At 39.3% G+C, this 21,581-nt stretch overlaps 1 protein-coding gene across 1 annotated transcript in view; it reads right to left on the bottom strand.

The window, feature by feature from the left end:
• The window catches only part of ATP10A (ATPase phospholipid transporting 10A (putative)), a 184,986-nt gene that overhangs the window by 112,882 nt on the left and 50,523 nt on the right, over positions 1–21,581 (bottom strand). The window contains exon 2 of the mRNA XM_063459159.1: positions 20,098–20,302. Coding sequence (XP_063315229.1) covers positions 20,098–20,302 — 205 coding nt within the window. The remainder of the gene's footprint in view (positions 1–20,097; positions 20,303–21,581) is intronic.

Here is a 21,581-nt window from a genome sequence, read left to right on the forward strand (position 1 = left end):
GTACACTCTAATGGCTGTAACCGGAATGTAGCTAGGTGGATCAGTTTTAAATTGGATGTTTTGACAACACAAAACAAATTACACTTAGCACCTTAAGCCAAAGCTACTTGTTTGTTCCCCCAAAGAGAAATATTAAAAGTATTCTAGATTAAAATCCCAAGGAACAATTTAAGCAATTTTTCTGTAAGGTGTTATGTAGAAAGCGATAGCTAGATAGAGTCTGAAACTTCACTGCATCTAATACTCTTTTTTTTTTTTTTTTTACTGAGATATGATGAATAAGCAACCCCAATATAACCGCTGACACAATGTCACTGTTGGTGTTCGTTTTTTTTTTTATTCTTCCTTTGCAGTTAGGCAGCTGGTTTCAGTACCTTGGGGTAGCTCTCTGCAGGTTCAGTTCAGTTTAAAAAAAACGCACTAAAATTATGTTTAAAGTTGGATGTGTTTGTTACTATGTTCAGATTCCAGACCATCCATTATATTTACATGTAATCCACAAGTGTGACACACTCTGCTCAGCACCCACTACTCCCTCAAGAGCATGTGCTTTGTCAATCCCTTGCTCATCGAGAAGTAACAAACATGCAGGATTATTTACTAGAGTGAGAATTGCCAGGAAATCAGAGTGCATTTCAAATTAAATGGCAAAATAGCCAAATTAACAGCATAGCCAACTTGGAGATTTTATTTCTTTACTTCAGCTACTTTGGCCTTAATGTTTACTTCGAATTCCTGACAATTCTCACTTTAGTAAATAATCCTGAAACCTGTTACTATGCTGTGAATGACACTCCCAGACATAACCAAAACAGAGAGTCCCTGGCATAATATGCAGGAAAAGTAAAGTCTAGCTCACAGACAGGCACACATTATCCTGCAGTCACTCAACACTGCAAAAAACTGCATTCTGACAAATATTCAGCAGCACAGTAAATGGCTTAATAATCTTTTCTTGGAAAATAGATTTACCATGCAGATGGAACGCCTGAAGAATATACATATGGAAGTTTTCAGAGCAGCGCTAAGAAAAACCTGAGGTAGCTTCTCTGATATGTGACACATTTAAAGTGCAGTGAATAGGACTGAACAAGCTTATCAGAGAGAAGGAGAAGAAAAAATAAACTAAAAACCCAAATACACATACATCCAAACATTTGAAATTGACAAAGGGGGGCACAACTTTCAGGGTGTGTGGGGGTGTGGCAGTTCTATAAAAAAAATAATAATAATAAAACCTTATTCACACTGTACTTTAAAAGACATTTCTGTGGAGATCGATTAATAAATTGGGTGTTTCTGTGACTATTAATAACTGCTGGCTATACAGCAACTTATTAGACAGTATACTTGGCAGTATGAGATCGATCATATTGTTAAAGTAATAGTATATAATTTTAGATTAAATGGTTCTGTCACCTAAATGATACAGTAGTTTGTAGTACAGGTGTCCCTCGTTTTGCGACCTACCTGTTTGACGACGGCTCGCACTTGCGACCTGCTCTCTCGCTGGGTGGTAAGTGCAAGCCGTTGTGGGAATTAGAGGGATTACCTGATCTGCTGCGTTTGTCTATGTTCGGGAGAATTTCACCAAACATAGATGAAATCACCAGGGCCAGGAATCCCTCTAATCTATGTTCGAGGAAATTTCCTCGAGCATAGATTAGTGGGATTCCTTGCTCTTGTGATTTCATCTATGTTTGGTGAAATTCTCCCGAACATAGACAAACGCAGCAGATCAGGTAATCCCTCTAATTCCCACAACGGCTTGCACTTACCAGTATATAAATTTGCTTGTTCTTATCTTTCTATACTGCTTATTTCGGGTCAAGCCCGTAGTTACCCATTTAGTCTAGCAAAACCATTAACAGATTTATTTAACCAATCATTGATAACAGGAGTAGTCCCAGAAGATTGGAAGTTGGCGAATGTTGTGCCCATTCACAAGAAAGGTAATAGGGAGGAGTCGGGCAACTATAGGCCAGTAAGCCTTACTTCAGTAGTGGGGAAAGTGATGGAAACCATGTTAAAGGATAGGATTGTTGAACATATAAAAACACATGGATTTCAAGATCAGAGACAACATGGGTTTACTTCAGGGAGATAATGCCAAACTAATCTTATTGATTTTTTTGATTTGGTAACTAAAATTATAGATCAGGGTGGTGCAGTAGACATTGCTTACCTAGATTTAAGTAACACTGCTGCACATAGACGGCTTATCAATAAACTACAATATTTAAGTTTGGATTCCAATATTGTTGAACGGGTAAGACAGTGGCTGAGTGACAGGCAACAGAGGGTTGTAGTCAATGGAGTATATTCGAAGCTTGGGCTTGTCACCAGTGGGGTACCTCAGGGATCTGTACTTGGACCCATTCTCTTTAATATTTTTGTTAGTGATATTGCAGAAGGTCTTGATGATAAGGTATGTATTTTGCTGATGATACTAAGATATGTAACAGGGTTGATGTTCCAGGAGGGATAAGCCAAATGGCTAATTATTTAGGTAAACTAGAAAAATGGTCAGAGTTGTGGCAACTGACATTTAATGTGGATAAGTGCAAGATAATGCATCTTGGACGTAAAAATCCAAAGGTGGGCTACAGAATATTTGATAGAGTCCTAACCTCAACATCTGAGGAAAGGGATTTAGAGATGATTATTTCTGATGACTTAAAGGTAGGCAGTCAATGTAATAGAGCAGCATGAAATGCTAGCAGAATGCTTGGTTGTATAGGGAGACGTATTAGCAGTAGAAAGAGGGAAGTGATCATGCCATTGTACAGAACACTGGTGAGACCTCACTTGGAGTATTGTACGCAGTACTAGAGACCGTATCTTCAGAAGGATATTGATACCTTAGAGAGAGTTCAGAGAATGGCTACTAAACTGGTTCATGGATTGCAGGATAAAACTTACCAGGAAAGGTTAAAGGATCTTAACATGTATAGCTTGGAAGAAAGACGAGACAGGGGGGATATGATAGAAACATTTAAATACATAAAGGGAATCAACACAGTAAAGGAGGAGACTATATTTAAAAGAAGAAAAACTACCACAACAAGAGGACATAGTCTTAAATTAGAAGGACAAAGGTTTAAAAATAATATCAGGAAGTATTACTTTACTGAGAGGGTAGTGGATGCATGGAATAGGCTTCCAGCTGAAGTGGTAGAGGTTAAAACAGTAAAGGAGTTTAAGCATGCGTGGGATATGCATAAGGCTATCCTAACTATAAGATAAGGCCAGGGACTAATGAAAGTATTTAGAAAATTGGGCAGACTAGATGGGCCGAATGGTTCTTATCTGCCGTCACATTCTATGTTTCTAGTCAGAGTTTTTTTGGTCCTTGTAGCTATGTATATTTTTCTTCTATATTATGTACACTTGTTATGTACCCTTGCTTCTTTGTATATAAGATCCAGGGTTCATAATATTCACACATACTAACCACCTCCTTTACGGCCTCTCTCATTTATATCTATTCACGTTAAGAAAATATCAGTATGTCAAGTCTCGCCATGTAGGATTCATACCGGCAATTAAATATCTGGAGCTATTGTAGCATACATGGTTACCTAGGTCATTTAACATGCAGATTAAATTTTCTTCGGTAGTCTTTTGGTAAGAGGTATCACAAGTGTATTTGAATCATTCTGGGCTCATTTTCCTAAGAAAAACAAGTTACCTGCGCTCTCTCCTTAATCCCTATGTATATTTAAACAAATGGAGGTTTATTAGTTACCTCTAATGGCCATCGGAGGTTGAGCCCACCTGCCAACGTCAAGGCAGACCCCCCTAGGTGGGTCCTAACTCTAAACATTCACCTTGCTTCCTTGAGCCTCTGGCAAAAATCTCTACTGAGACAGAAAGGGGTATTATGGTATTATATATATATATATATAGAAACATAGAAACATAGAATGTGACGGCAGATAAGAACCATTCGGCCCATCTAGTCTGCCCAGTTTTCTAAATACTTTCATTAGTCCCTGGCATTATCTTATAGTTAGGATAGCCTTATGCCTATCCCACACATGCTTAAACTCCTTTACTGTGTTAACCTCTACCACTTCAGCTGGAAGGCTATTCCATGCATCCACTACCCTCTCAGTAAAGTAATACTTCCTGATATTATTTTTAAACCTTTGTCCTTCTAATTTTAGACTATGTCCTCTGGTTGTGGTAGTTTTTCTTCTTTTAAATATAGTCTCCTCCTTTACTGTGTTGATTCCCTTTATGTATTTAAATGTTTCTATCATATCCCCCCTGTCTCGTCTTTCCTCCAAGCTATACATGTTAAGATCCTTTAACCTTTCCTGGTAAGTTTTATCCTGCAATCCATGAACAAGTTTAGTAGCCCTTCTTTGAACTCTCTCTAAGGTATCAATATCTTCTGAAGATATGGTCTCCAGTACTGTGTACAGTACTCCAAGTGAGGTCTCACCAGTGTTCTGTACAATGGCATGAGCACTTCCCTCTTTCTACTGCTAATACCTCTCCCTATACAACCAAGCATTCTGCCAGCATTTCCTGCTGCTCTATTACATTGTCTGCCTACCTTTAAGTCCTCAGAAATAATCACCCCTAAATCCCTTTCCTCAGATGTTGAGGTTAGGACTCTATCAAATATTCTGTACTCTGCCCTTGGGTTTTTACGTCCAAGATGCATTATCTTGCACTTATCCACATTAAATGTCAGTTGCCACAAGTCTGACCATTTTTCTAGTTTACCCAAATCATTTGCCATTTGGCTTATCCCTCCTGGAACATCAACCCTGTTACATATCTTAGTATCATCCGCAAAAAGACACACCTTACCATCAAGACCTTCTGCAATATCACTAATAAAAATATTAAAGAGAATGGGTCCAAGTACAGATCCCTGAGGTACCCCACTGGTGACAAGCCCAAGCTTCGAATATACTCCATTGACTACAACCCTCTGTTGCCTGTCACTCAGCCACTGCCTTACCCATTCAACAATATTGGAATCCAAACTCAAAGATTGCAGTTTATTGATAAGCCTTCTATGTGCAACAGTGTCAAAAGCCTTACTGAAATCTAGGTAAGCAATGTCTACTGCACCACCCTTATCTATAATTTTAGTTACCCAATCAAAAAAATCAATAAGATTAGTTTGGCATGATCTCCCTGAAGTAAACCCATGTTGTCTCTGATCTTGAAATCCATGTGTTTTTAGATGTTCAACAATCCTATCCTTTAACATGGTTTCCATCACTTTCCCCACTACTGAAGTAAGGCTTACTGGCCTATAGTTGCCCGACTCCTCCCTATTACCTTTCTTGTGAATGGGCACAACATTCGCTAACTTCCAATCTTCTGGGACTACTCCTGTTAACAATGATTGGTTAAATAAATCTGTTAATGGTTTTGCTAGTACACCACTAAGCTCTTTTAATAGCTTTGGGTGTATTCCATCAGGTCCCATTGACTTATTTGTCTTTACTTTTGACAGTTGAAATAGAACCTCTTCCTCTGTAAACTCACGTGTAATAAATGACTCATTTATCCTTTTTTTTAACAGAGGTCCCTTTCCTTCATTTTCAGCTGAAATACCGAACAAAAATATTCATTGAGGCAGTCAGCTAGACCTTTATCCTCATCTACATACCTTCCTTCTTTTGTTTTTAATCTAACTAATCCTTGTTTTACTTTTCTTTTCTCATTTATGTATCTAAAAAAAGTTTTGTCCCCCTTTTTTACTGACTGTGCTATTTTCTCTTCTGTGTGTGATTTGGAAGCTCTTATAACTTGCTTAGCCTCTTTCTGCCTAATCTTATAGGTCATTCTGTCTTCCTCACTCTGGGTTTTTTTATAATTACTAAATGCTAACTTTTTGTTTTTTACTATTTTGGCCACATCTGTGGAGTACCACAGTGGTTTCTTCAATTTTTTGCTTTTACTGACAAGCCTAATGCAATTTTCTGTTGCCTTCAGTAGTTGAAGGCATATATTTTTTTTGGGGGGGGGGGGGGGGGGGGGGGGGGCGCTGATGTGTACTGTAGTCATTGCTGCAGCCCAGTGATGGGAGTGAGCGCAGGACTTATCTTTCTGCATTTACCTTTCTTCTTACCTTAGAAGCAATCACTGGCACATTTTCACGGTGTTCGTAACATAGTACTGACTTATAAACACCAAATTCTGGTGTCACTTTCAGGTTTTGGTTTTAGGTTATTAAATCTCTGCACACCTTGTGCCCTCCACTTTTCTATTCACTTATAGTGTCACGTTCTAGTCTTCTAGCTTCCATAAACTACTTATTTTTATATTTATCTTTAGCTGTATATATGCATTTAGTCAAATTATGTTTTCTTATTTTTTTATTTCACTTTTTTCAGGTCACCATTCAAGAGACTAACTTTTCCAAATCTACCCACAACGTTTGGCAGCAACTTGCTCTACAGGACTTTACATTTAGTTTGTTCTGGCTGTTAGGGTACCTTCATCAGCCCTTGGTAATATTGCTGTATCTCATGCCACTAGGTAGCTGTCCCGCAAAGGCCAACTCTCATCCTCAACTATGGAGGAATATTGTCCCTTGGCCCAAATAATAGTTAGTGCCTTGAAATTCCACATTCTCGGAAAAGCAGTTATGGCCTCAACTGTCTCAGGCAATTATCTTAAATCTCTTTATGGTCAACGAGAGGTCAACACCCTGCCACAATGCACAGTGGCATACTTACCCAATGGCCAAACTCACAGGTAGTGCCTCTCATTGCTACTTGGCAACTGGTTAGGCCTCTGAAGTCACCAATGTTAGGTTGTTTTGCCGCCTGGCATAATATTGGTAAAGCCAGTACTCGTGGGATTCTACAGTTTGTCATTAAAAAAAACTGTCAGTATAGGCTTTTCTTCTGTTTCAGGTATAGTTAAAACAACCCCTACAACACATAGATTGACAAGAGTGGAGGAGAGAAAGAAGGAAGGGAATTAGGGGGTCGATAAGTATTCTGAAACACTGAAGATTTAGTCGACTAAAACAAGACTAAAACTAAAAAAACAAGTCAGATAACTAAAATGGCTTTTTAGTCAAAAGACTATGACTAAAACTAAATTGAAATTGGCTGCCCAAATTTTAACACTGGTAAGGAGCAATAGTTAAATGCAATACATTATCTTACAACCAGCATAATTTCACATTTTCAACATTCCTGGCTTACGGTATCATTTTGACCAATTAATTACATTAAGTTTTTCATGCTTATCCTCCTATCAACCTGGGAAGATTTTGGCGGTATGTAAAAGTTGATTAATCAGTCAAGGTACAAGTCAAGCCAAATAAAAGGGGGATGTGGCCGTTAATTATTTTTGTTCTGAGATTAGGTGGTATTAAAATGATTTGTACTTTTTTTCAGACCTGTCATTTTCGGCACTTTACAACAGACTTTTTTACTGGTATAGTCAACGACCAAACATATACATACATAAACGCACTTTAAGTTACAATACTTTCTTACTGTCACACATGGAGTGGATATAGAATTCAAACATTGCAGGCTGTTTTTTTCATATTATAATTTTTTAAATAAGGTGAGGCAGATCCACACACACAATGTAGCATACTGTTGACTGCTTTCAATATCTCTCAAATTTAGAATATGAATAAACCTGGCTTAGTGATTTGGACAAACTTTACAAATGTCTGCCAACGCCCTTTCATTTCTGTCGTGAACAGTCTCTAGTGAAGATAAACACATCTTTAGTGAATTACTACAAGGACATGTAGGGGCCATGCCAGATTTTAGAACTGTGAATGAGTCACCCAGTTGAAATAAAAAATAGTTTGTTTTACTGCAATGAAAGAGTACAATATGTGAACTATTTCTGCAATGGAAACCATAACCTAGGTGCAAATCTGTGTTACACACATTGGAAGCAAAATTTCATTTTAACAAGCTGTTAAGATTTAAAATGGTAAATGTAAGCCTACAGATGATTTGCATATGGATTGTAAAACTATTGCACTGACACACTTTATGCTGAATTAAATTTTTCTATGTAAACGGTTATCAAAATCATGAGTGGTAAAACACACAATTATCAAAGACGTTTATCATCTTAAAGACATAGCACACCTTAATTTTGTATATTCTTTTGTTGGGAGTGTATTTTTGGGCTAGTGCACTTTCAGGTGCTACTTAGTTTATTATTTTGTGGTTGTTTTTATATTTTTTAATCTGTCTTCGAAAGATTTGTTAGTGACTAGTTCACTTGTTATATATATTACCAATATGTACACAAACACAATATCTTTACAATATTGTTTTGTAGATTATACATAAATGAACCCCTTAAGGACGGAGCCAAATGTACACGTTGTGAACGAAACAAAATGTAAACAAAACCTGGCATTTGCGCTATATGTCTGTCCAACCGTAATTCACCTCTTTCAAATTAAATGCACCCCCCCTTATTATATATCATTTTATTCAGGGGAAACAGGGCTTTCATTTAATATCAAATATTTAGCTATGAAACATAATTTAATATGAAAAATGGGAGAAAATAAGAAATTTTGTTATTTTTTTAGTTCTACATGACATTTTAACTGTCAATGTCATAATACGGTTTGCTTTTACTGCAATAAAATACACATATTTGTATTCAGCAAAGTCTCACGTGTAACACAGTACCCCCTATGTACAGGTTTTATGGTGTTTTGGGAAGTTACAGGGTCAAATATAGCACGTTACATTTGAAATTGAAATTCGCCAGATTGGTTACGTTGCCTTTGGGACTTTATAGTAGCCCAGGAATGAAATTTACACCCATAATGGCATACCATTTGCAATAGTAGACAACCCAAGGTATTGCAAATGGGGTATGTCTAGTCTTTTTTAGTAGCCATTTGGTCACAAACACTGGCCAAAGTTAGCGTTAGTATTTGTTTGTGTGTGAAAAATGCAAAAAACGCCAATTTTGGCTAGTGTTTGTGACTAAGTGGCTACTATAAAGACTGGACTACTACTATTGCAAATGGTATGCCATCATAGGGGTAATTTTCATTCTTGGGCTACCATAGGGTCTCAAAGGCAACGTACCCAATCTGGCAAATTTGAATGTGAAAAAAATGAAACACAAGCCTTATATTTGACGCTGTAACTTTTGAGAACACCATAAAACCTGTACATATACGTATATATTTATGTATATAGATATATATATTATTTCAATCTACGTGTTTTTTTATATAAATATATATTAATATCACAATACAGTTAGAACGAAATAACACATCTATATAGGTTTTAATTATTTTTTTAATTATTTTATTTTTTTAACGTATTTACATATTTAATTTTTTTATATTACCGTATATACTCGAGTATAAGCAGAGTTTCTCAGAACATTGTTTGTGCTGAAAAACCCCAACTCGGCTTATACTCGAGTCAATGTCTGTATTATGGCAATTTACATTGCCATAATACAGACAATGGGGCTGTGGGGGCAGCAGAGATCTTACTTACCTTTCCTGCAGCTCCTGTCAGCTCCCTTCTCCTCCGCGGCGGTCCGTTCAGCACCTCGGTCAGCTCCCAATGTAAGTCTCGCGAGAGCCGCGGGGTCATAGTGCGGCTCTCGTGAGACTTACACTGTGAGCTGAGAGAGGAGCTGCACGGACCGGCGCGGAGGAGAAGGGAGCTGACAGGAGCTGCAAGAGAGGTAAGTGCTTCCTGACAGCCCCCCCTCCCCCCCCACTGAACTGCCAATGCCACTGGACCACCAGGGAAGCAGAGCCCCCCTCCCTGCCATGTATCAAGCAGGGAGGAGGGACGAAAAAAAATTAAATATATAAATAATAAAAATAATAATTAAATTTAAAAAAATAAATAATAAAAAACAATACAAAATTATTCAAATCAAAAAAAATAATAAAATTGCCCACCCTCCACCAAGGCTCAGCTACACACACACGCTGCACTCATACATACACACACGCTGCACTCATTATATACACACACTGTAAATAAATATTCAATTAATATAAATTTTTTAGGATCTAATTTTATTTAGAAATTTACCAGTAGCTACTGCATTTCCCACCCTAGTCTTATACTCGAGTCAATAAGTTTTCCCAGTTTTTTGGGGTAAAATTAGGGGCCTCGGCTTATACTCGAGTATATACGGGTATATATAAATATAACAATAATTATATATATATTTAATCAGTAGTCTACGTGTAATTTGATATTAATATATATATTTAATTATATATATATATATTAATAGTAAAATACACCTATACAGTGTACGTGTGTGTATGTATATGTGTGTATATATATATATATATATATATATATTTTTTTTTTTTTTTACACTTTTAACATTATTTTATTTTATTTTCAGCCAGCAGGGGGACCAACTGTCATTACAGTTAGTCCCCTGCTGGCATTGCTGCAGCCAGCTATCCCGGCCATGTGATTGTGAGGTCCTCGCAAGGACCTCACTCTCACATGGCCGGGGGGGACCGGAGGAGGAAGATCTGCCACGGGGGGGGGGGGGGCTCCCTGGGAGTCCCCCCAACCGCGATCGCCGGCGTGTGACCGCCGGCGACCGGGTAAGTAAGGAAAAACCGGAGGGCGTACTATTACGCCCTGCAGCGTTTAGAGCCGCTTTAAAAAGGACGTAATAGTACGCCCTCCGGTCTTAAGGGGTTAAAGGTACACTATAAGGCCAGGAACACAAATGTGTATTCCTGTCATGTGAACTCACGTTGGGGACTGTCAGCAGAAGGAGAGGGAACGTCTCCTGTCCCAGACCTCCCTCCAACGGTTCCAACACCTGCCATTGTGGCTCTGCCCCCTTTTACAACACGGCACGCACAGGCAGACGTCATGACACAAATGACGTCATCTACGTCATGGCCTCCCAAAAGATAACGGTTTGGGGGCGTGGCTTCAAAGGTAAGGCTAAAGTACCAGACTATAAAAGGCTGGACCACAAATAAAACATTGCTATGTTGTGGGCCTAACTACGGTTCCCAATAGTGCTGTGTATTCTAGTGTTTCCTGTGTATTGATTTTGCCTGTCTGACCATTCTCCTCTCTGTAATCCCTGACTCTGCTTTCGTACCTCGCTTCTGTGATTTCTGGCTTTCCTGACCTCACTTTCATACCTTGTTACTATGATTTCTGTCTGACTTTCCTGACCTTGGCTTGTCTCGGACCATTCTTTGTCCAACGTAAAGCCTGACCACTCTAAGGTCCGGTATACATTTTTCGCTTACCTCCTGCGTGTTGCGTCTCTTAGGAATCCTGACAATTCCTGACCCTATAGTGTTAAAACTACCATTCAGATGGCTTGCCCCCCCCTACCACCTTAGAAAGGGTTAAAACATACTTAAATTCATACGCCGCGTTCGTCTGCCAGCACTGGCCCTGCTTCTGTCCACCTCTTGGGCTGACATCAACTGAATTTATGTCATAGGGAAAGCATTGGATTGGCTGGGATCATCAAGGAGCCAGACAGACATACACTAGCCTGGCCAATCATCATCTCCTCATAGATAAGCATTTCAATGAGGAAAGTTCAGATGTCAGTGCTGCACACTCCATCTGAGGAATGGCCACTCAAGGTGTCCCTAGGCTTTAATGTAAATACGGTCTTTTCTTTGAAAAGGAAGGGTTTACAGAAACTACACGGCAGGGACTGACTATACTCACCAGAATAACTACAATAAGCGGTCATTTTTCTGGTGACTATAGTGTCCCTTTAAATATATTTCTATAGTGAATTTGCAGTCTGTCTGTTCCCTTCATAAATAGTAAATGGAATGATTAGTGACCAAATAGCAAAGTTAACTTTCATAAGCAAAAGAGAGAAAAATAAGTAAAATGTTTGCTATTGCAGCAAAAATTAGGTCTTCGGTGACTAGCATTTTTCCACATGACTCTAGGTCTGGGATCTTGTCATAGCTATTTAAGTAGAGTTTCCCAAGCCCCTGTCTCTGAAAATCACAGCAGTGAACTTACACAAGTATATAGGATTGTGTGGTTTTGGCATACAGTATGGAATATACTAAATGCTCACATAACTGCCATGTAAAAATGTGAGAAAAGATGTAAACAGAAGTAAGAAGTTGCTGGGCCAGGTTTTTGGATAATGCTGATGATTTGTGTAAGGTTGCAAAGGTGACTAGAAATGTTTTCTTTGCACCTGGGATTTGTCAGCCCGTTCAGCGGCAAGGGAGAGTGAAGGCGACTCGTTAAGGGAGCTGAAATCTTCTGGCTCTTCTTGCTCTGCTCCCTCTAGCACCCTGTGTAGCAGAACCAGCCACCTATTTGTATTATAGACTGTTCATGTCAAAGACTTATCTGGTTCGACAATTGGGGTACCCGGTACAAACTGGAGCTATATTGTTTGTATACCGAACCATCTACCGAACAGTTGGACCACCCAGGGGCGTCGTGTGCCTCCAATTGACCCTATTAACCTTATTCACACTTAGATACCGCAAGGTTCTAGGCAGTCGGCTGGGTGGCCGTCGTTCGTATAACAGAACAAGTGGCAGCGGCCATCTTTCTCCACCAACACAGAGGGCGGTGTTTGGTCATTGAGTGCATGGAACAATAATCTGACACTTGACGGCGCGTACACCGCTGAACTACCACCCCTTCGTATATTCAGTTCACCTGGAAAGAGCGGCATTCGTATAAAACAAACTCCCAAACGAGGGGCAAACAGTCCCCTGCTATACGAAGGGTTCCATTCATTATTTTCTATATTTGATACTCTCAAAAGTAGACCGGTCAATCTCTGGAAAGGTTTTGGGGCTTCACCTCGTGGTCGACCGGTCTGAACTATACTCGAATGGCGTTCCGAAACCACCGTACGGATCTGAGTGATATTTGGACAAAGGTAGCGCTCAGATCCCAGCGATTTAACAAAGTAACTTTCGGGGGGTTCTGAAGTATTAAAATGGGTTTTAGGATGTTATAAATATTGTATATTTTCTGTACCTGGGAGATAATGTAATTAAAGAGTTGTTCACACTCTATCTTCTCCTAGGTACAGAGGAGGAGTTTGGGAAATGTTTATTTGTTGCATGTCTCCACTCAGGTCCACCAGGGGAAACCCCTGGAATGTGAATTAAGAAACCCCTGCTTTGATGCCAGGTGTCGGGATATGATGTTACTTAAGCCCTAGCATTACTAAACAATGCATGAGAGAGGAGAGCAATAAGAGCTGAAAGATTTCAGCAGCCACCCAGGGAAAGGATCCACTCCAGCTCTCCCAGAGGTAGGGAGTTACATTAAAGAGAACAGCTCCCTCGTTGCCCACTCATCTAAGCCTTCCATGCCTGCCCGCACTCTCCCTGAGAAAGCGACCACCTGCATCCACTATGGCAGCCGGTCGGCCACCAGCCTGCCTTCACTGACAGCCACCTTGTGGGTTGAACGAGCCCACAAAAAAATCCTAGTCGGCATGGTGGCCTGGCGTCTGGGGTTTGTGGAGCACTGATATAACAAAAATAAAAAAAGGAGATGCCATGTGTGAAAAACCAAGTACACCTTATGATTTAATAACTTGTAAAACCACCTTTAGCAGCAATAACTTGAAGTAATAATTTTCTGTATGACTATCCGTCTCTCATATCGTTGTGGAGGAATTTTAGCCCACTCTTCTTAACAATGTTACTTCAGTTCATTGAGGTTTTCTGACATTTATATACACACGCACAGTGGTGTATTCTGGTTTTGAACTGCCCTAGGCATGACAAAATTCAAGTACCTCCCCCCCTCACGATAAACACATATGCACTCTCACGAACAAACACACTCACTGACCAACACATATACACACACTCACTGACCAACACATACACACACTCACTGACCAACACATATACACACACTCACTGACCAACACATATACACACACTCACTGACCAACACATATACACTCTAAGTGAAAGACACACACCAACAGACTCCACTTGGTGGGCAGTCGGGAGGTCTGGCAGACAGGTGACCAGTGGAGGCGGGCAGCGATGGAGCTCTGATCTCCCTGCTTAGCTCCCTCACGTGCCTCTTAGTGATGCCGGGGCCAGAGTGGCACCATATTCCGGCTCTGGCATCATTGCGTTGCGTGAGGGAGCTGAGCAGGTAGAGCTCCGTATAGAGTGCTCCTTTGTGGCCCGCATGAAACATTAGCGCATGCCAGCCTTGGGGGACCCTGAAAGTGCAGCCCAAGGCAAATGCCTTGTCAGCCTCACGCTACATACAGCACTGCACACACAGTGCTTGGACAGTGCTAGCTCTGCATGGGCCAGCAGAGACTTTGATCTCTGTCCGCCTTGGCCCATAGCCATCAAGGCTCACAGCGCATTTGCCTAGTTTGCCAGATGGGCAGTCCAGGCCTGGCTTTAGGGTTTACATTGTATCTTTAAAGGGAAACTATAGGCACTCAGACCACTTCATCTTAAGGAAGTGGCATGGGTGCCATTACGCTCGTTTAACCCTGCAAATTAAAACAATGCTGTACTGCAGGAACAACGTTTACAGTGCAGGATTAAAATGTCTCTAGCTGCTTTCACACTAACGGAAGAGTTTAACAAGTCTACTTCAGTTGAAGTGCTTCTAGTGGCCATTTCAAATCAGGTGGTCTCCTAGACACCATTTGATTGGCATAGTTTGGTGTTGTCACGCATTCACACACTAGTTTCCCAATACTTTCCTATCGATAAGTATTGGATTGGCGGAGATCATCAAGGTTGATTATCTAGATGTCATGAAAACATATTTTATGATACAATAGTAAAGCGCATACTATTCACTTCTTGTTCAAGACTTTTATGTGGGTTGTAACATCAGAACAAAATAGTTCAATGTTAAATTGTGTGATACGATTTAGGAAGAAGGTATTTACTATTTATAAACCTAAAAAGCTACATTTCAGCATTTCTGCAATTGTTTTTTGCAATTTGAAAAGTAAGACTGCATGAAATTTAGCCAGACACCATAATATCAATAATGTTTACCTCCATGAGAATTGAATGGTTTTGATGAAAGTTATCAGAATCTACAGACTGCTCTGTTCACAATGTGAAATTCCTGCAGCATGATCCCCTGTGCAAAAGAAACGTTACCTACCCTTGAACGTGTTGCTGTTTGTTGCCAATGCCTGCTGTGCATAGGCCCGTCATTCTTAAAGGGAACAAAGCAATAACGTGGCCAACTCCCTAATCACAGCAGGCAATAAACAAGAGTGGCGTAGGCTGGGCAGGATAGTGAATACACTGAAGCCCCTACATAACAGCGATAAGAAATGTAGACTTGTAAAAACAAATATTAGTTAAAACATTTTGTCTGTTTAAATTGAATTGAAATTTGTAAAACCATATTCCTGGCACATCAAGTGTGGAAAACCATTTATGTATTGTAGGCAACTGCTACTTCAAAAAAATAAACAACATAAAAATCTTTAATATTGTAAAGCGCTACGGAATATGCAGGCGCTATATAATACCAGTAATAATAATAATAATACAGAGACAGATTGCGTAGTACCGTGCGATTTCACCACTGTAATAGCATGCTTGTGCCAGGTAGATTCAAGAAATCTTAACATTCTATTTACTGCTGGCTCCAGTAGCTACATATGTTGCAGCAATGTTTTTTTCATGCCCGATAGGCAACCTTCGGCTCTCCAGATGTTGTGGACTACATCCCCCACAATGCTCTTACACACATAATGCTGGCAAAGCATCATGGGAGGTGTAGTCCAAAACATCTGGAGAGCTGAAGGTTCCCCACCCCTAGGGCACATTGTATTTGTGAAAAAGAGGTGTTTCTATAAATGCATGTTGTGTTGCCATTTACTACTTTCCAATAATGCCAGTATTGCAAACTGTAAGACAGTAAAATTACAGCTTGTACATACCTGGCTGCGGTGCAATACTTTATTTCCTAAACACTAACCTCTAGGACGGTGCTGGTGACAAAGTTAGAGGTTATTTAATTTTAACTCTAATTTGTAAAATACGGTTTTGAAATCTTGTGGTTAACCAGTCATCTCTGAATGAGAAATAATCCAATTATGCTCTGTTCTATTGTAGTATAACTATGCAGGCAAACAGCTGGCATGTAACAAGCATGCAACTTGTTCAGCTTGTGATTAACATATTGTAATGAGGACATAACTTTAGTTTCTTCTATCTGATGAAAGTTTCTGAAAAGAACTAAAACGTTGACTGTTACATAAGAAAGCTACCTGGGAGTACTGATTTTTTTTTCTTTCATACATTTAGTGCAATCAAGCACCGGGTCAAATAACTAAATAGGAGTGCAAGGCTTTTTTTCATTTTATACTTATTTATTTTAATTTGCACTTATTAGGTAGCACCTTATCTTTTTGCTTTTGAGTTACTTATATAGGGTCTTTGGTTCTGGTAGGCATTAGCTTCATGCGGTGCCGAGGTATTAGGGACAGAATTAGGCTTCTTTTCTATGGTGGTTATGGTGGGATTGGAGCTACAATAATCATTTTGGAGAATCTCCTTTTGTGTTTTTTGTAAATCTACATCACACTAGCATGTCTAGCAGGTCCCCTTTTTTCAGGGGAGATTTAGATTAACTCCACCCTCCTTCATTTTCCCACATTGGTCACTGCCTAATAGCAGGGTATTTTTAAGTGGAACATTCATCTGTACCCCATGGCCGATTCCCTACTATGTACATACTGTTCCTATGTATCCTCTAACTGACAATAGTAGCTCTATGCCTTATGGATAATAAAGGTTTTTTAATTTTTTGGCTTTTAGGCTACTAGTTAATTTAAAGTTGTACTCTTTCCCTGACAGTTTACTTCCATTCGGAGTAAAATGTCTTGGATATCTTTTTCTTTTGTTTTCTAATTTTCTATTATATAAATTGTTTTTTTATATAATATAAAATTAGAAAACAAAAGAAAAAGATATCCAAGACATTTTACTACGAATGGAAGTAAACTGTCAGGGAAAGAGTACAACTTTAAATTAACTAGTAGCCTAAAAGCCAAAAAATTAAAAAACCTTTATTATCCATAAGGCATAGAGCTACTATTGTCAGTTAGAGGATACATAGGAAAAAAAAAAAAATAATAATATATATATATATATATATATATATATATATATATATATATATATTTATATACACACATACACATACACACATATACACGGTGCTATGTGTGTGCTGGTATTGTGCGGTGAGGGTGCTGTGTGTGCGCGTGTGCATGTGTGTGTGTGTATGTGTGAGGGTGCTGTTAGTGTGCTGTGTGTGAGAGGGTGCTATGTGTGTGTGAATTTGTTTGGAGTGATTGTGTGAAGGGGGGACAGATTAGGAAATAGCCCCCCTCCCTTCTTACCTTTTGCCTGGGAGGGGGGATCCTTGCTGCCATCCCTGGTGGTCCTCGTGGTGAGTGAACTCTAGCCTGCTGGGCTAGAGTTCACCCACGCGAGATATGGCAACGCTCGCGAGAGGAACCCGGCAGAGCTGCTGGCTAGACTTCCCCGCGTCCTCTCCTGCCTCCCTTCCTGCAGGCCAGTGAGGGAAATCTTTGATCTCCCCACCGGTCTATGGAGGCCCACAGCAGGGCCGGTGCTTGAATAGCGCCGGCTCTTCATGGACCCTATGGTCCCAATTTTTATTTAGGCCTCCCCTACCCCTGGGTGCATTAAAATAAAATAATAAAAAATAAAAAGTTTTACTCCGCTTTTTCTAGCACCAAAGCTCCCTTCGGACTGCTTACCTCTCTGCCTACTGCGATGTCATGGAGAAGGCATGACCTCCTCCGCCAATGTCCAATCCAATTATCCTCATAAAAGATTATTGGGGACCTAATGTGCATGCATTTCCACTAATGCGTATGCATTCCAAACTCCCTATATTTAAATAATGCTTTTCTATGAGGGCTTCCAAATCCCATAACCAAGTTTTACTCCATCAGTGCAGCAGAAGCTTCTCTAGTGGCTGTTGTACTGACAGGCACTAGAGGTGGACTTAACCCTGCAATGTAAGCATTGCAGTTTCTATAAAAAAAATTAAATAAAAAAATATCTGAAAGGACAGGGACACTGCACCCAGACTTCATTTAGATGAAGTGGTGTGGGTGAGTATAGAAAACTAAGTACATGCCATTTTTTTTAAGCATTCCTATCTACTGCCAAGTAGATAGGAATGCTATTTTTAAATTCAAATTATTAATTTGTTTAATAAGATAAATGGAAAGACATGGAAAATAAACATGTCACTTACACTCTAAACTCAGTTGGTTTAGGAACATCATTGAATGAAACATGAAATTATGAAGAACATACTACATGTAAAATAGGTCAACAACTCTTAATTGATGTAGAAATTGACGACAAGATCCTATCTTGTCATGAAATTTGTTAAACAGACATTATGGAATTGGAAAATAAACAGATGGTACATTTGTTTAAATTAAGGATCGACCGATATTTGATATTTTTGACAATATCAGTATCGGCCTATAGAGATACCGATATTGCCGATAATACATACCAGGACCGCCAGACCCATGACAAGCCCGGCGGTCCTGGAGGGCCCGTAGCAAGCTCTTACTTACCTTCCCAGCAACTCCTTTTAGCTCCCCTGTCTAAATCTCGCGAGTCCCGCGGCCTTTAGAGCCTTGCCATGGGTTACCAAGGCAACGCTCCACGCGGCACGCAGCCCTGAGATTTAGACAGGGGAGGTGAAGGGAAGGTAAGTAAGAGCTTGCTGCGGGCCCCCGATGCACAGTCAATGCCACCGGACCACCAGGTAATGCCATATCCCCACTCCCTGGCCAATTAAGAAGCAGGGAGGGGAGACTAAAACAAAAAATATATATAAAAAAAAAAAATGTAAATAAAAAATGCCCCCCCCCCCCATTTTACACAAATTAAATACCTACAGAAACACACACACACACACTACACAAGCACACACACTCTGCATTCACTATATATATATATATATACACACACACACACACTGCATCCACTACACACAACACAAATACACACTGCATCCACTACTCACAACACAAATACACACACACACACACACAACACAAATACACACTGCATCCACTACTCACAACACAAATACACACACACACACACACACACACAAATACACACACAGTCCCCCTGTCCTAAACACACTGCATCCACTACATTTGGAATGTATATTTTGAGCATTTACCTTTAGAAATAGTTTATTTTTTCAAAATGGTAAATGTACAGAATATCGGTAAGTTATCCGCTATCAGCCCGAAAATTCACAGATTATCGGTATCGGCTCTAAAAATAAATAAATCCCTAGTTTAAATAAAAATAAAAAAAACTCTAGTCTTCTAGGGAATGTCATAACAGTATAACAAGGCCAATAGCATTGGTGCAGTGGTGACTTGTTCAACAGAAATCTAAAAGTGGTCACCCACTGAGACCTAAAGAAAGGAGAAGAGGACATATTAATTATAGTAAAAACAAAGGTAACAATAGGTAAGAGCAGTACTATTCGGAGAAAAAAAAAAAATACCACACATCTTTTGTATAAAAATGTTGCCATTATAAATTATATACATTCAAATGAGACACATTTACTACTGGTGAATAAGCATTTTCAATGATGAGGGCGTATTATCACAAGGGCTCCCACCAAAATGTTTGGGGCCTTTTAAAAAAGATCTGGCTGAACACCGTCCATGTTATTCTTTCCCATGTACATTGACAAATACATACACAAACATACACACCTAAACACATTGTCAGACATGCTCATACTTTGATATATATAATATGATAAACAGATTTCCATGCACTCTTGTGTTATCCTACCCTCTAGCTGTAGAAGAGTGGTTTCCTTAGGGTCCAAACTGACAAAAGCAATCTGTCCCTTCAGCAATACCGGGGCAAATTTAGGGCCAAATCGCTGCTACAGCATGGTCTAAATTTGAAACATAGTATTCCCAATTACGGTTTGGTAAATAAACTTCTAAGAATGAAGTATGTAGCATACTGCTGCATACAGTGCAGACTTCCAGAAAGGCAATTCTTTAGTATACTGAATTTTATTTTCTCACCAGGTCAGAGTATCCTTTCACCACCTGCCGCTGCTTCAAGTTTGTTTCTCCATCCAAATTGGCTGTTTCGATGTGGCAGAGTCCATCGGGATCGCTTGACGAGAGCAGCAGTATGTCAGCAGGGATTATTTCATTGCAACGCAGTTGGACAAAGTCTCCCACTTGCACCTCTTTCCAGTATCTTTCAACATATTTTCTCTCACTCCTACAGCATAAAAACATACAAAACTCTTTAAAACACCAACAAAACTTAATTATCCATTCTCATCCATTGATGTCACCATCTGAAGACACCAAATACAATATACAGGTATAAGTTATAAACTTTCTCAGAAGGGTCACAAAATAGATCACCTCAGTGACTGAGTGCAAGATGAAACGGAGCCTGCAAGTACCACACGAACAGGACACTGGCTTCCTGCCAGTGTCTTGTGTATTTTTCCTACACTTGACAATTGTGACAAAAGTGTGGAGCTAATGGCAAGCTCTACTTCCTTTGCCAAGTTAACAAAATGTGCCTTAAGCTCCACCCTTTGGCAAGATTTGGGTCTGTACTTTGTCTTATGCTTTAAAGTGAAAAAGATCAGAAATTAGGAAAAGAAAAACGGCGTCTAAAAGACGAAGAGAAGAGAAAACAATATGAGAAATAAAGTTTGAAGTTACAGAGACACCTTAACTTCAAAAAACATACTGGACCTACAGTAATACCCAGAGTAGTTGTAAGGTATACACATTAAAAAAAAAATTTAAAAAAAAAAAAAAATGCCTGATCCCATTTAGGTATCTTTAAAATTAATTACTTTCACCACTGAAATACAAATAAATAAATACAAGTAAGAAAACATATATAATGAAAACCAACATAAGCAGCCATTTGGCAACATTTCATACCATCAAGAACTTCTCACTAAAGAAAATAAAAATTAAATAAAATATGAAAAAAATCACTAGCATTACCCGGCAGCATATTCAATTAAGATTGTATCATTTTATGCAGCAGGTTCCTAGGGTCCCGAAACCATTTGCAGAAAAAGATATAAAATCTTAGTTAAAAATCAGTATATATTTAAATATTTTCTCAAACACTTTATGAGAATAAGAGATCACGTGAATTAATTTAGAGATGTGGTAGCTATTGATATCCTAGTTATTTTAGTGGACACAAACTCTTCCCAAAGGCAAAAATGATGGGACAAAAATCACAACAGCAAATAGTGATATATATGTTTCTATGTTTCAAATGCAGTAAATCATGCTGGGCAGAGTAGGTTTGGGTTTCTTCCCTAGATTTTATGCTTCCACTCCTGGAAAGATTAGCCGTTTCTGGTAACAATGTTTTGGCCATGTATTTGAAAGAAGCAGGCTAGGCACCATAACCACAAAAATTAAAAGTAGTTGTTACGGTGCCAAGAGTACACTGGCCCCATCACACGGTAGGTAGAAATACGGTTTTCAAAAACTAACCTCGACCCACAGATTTCTCC

The sequence above is a fragment of the Pelobates fuscus genome, chromosome 1 (assembly GCF_036172605.1).
Source record: "Pelobates fuscus isolate aPelFus1 chromosome 1, aPelFus1.pri, whole genome shotgun sequence".
Lineage (NCBI taxonomy): Eukaryota > Metazoa > Chordata > Amphibia > Anura > Pelobatidae > Pelobates > Pelobates fuscus.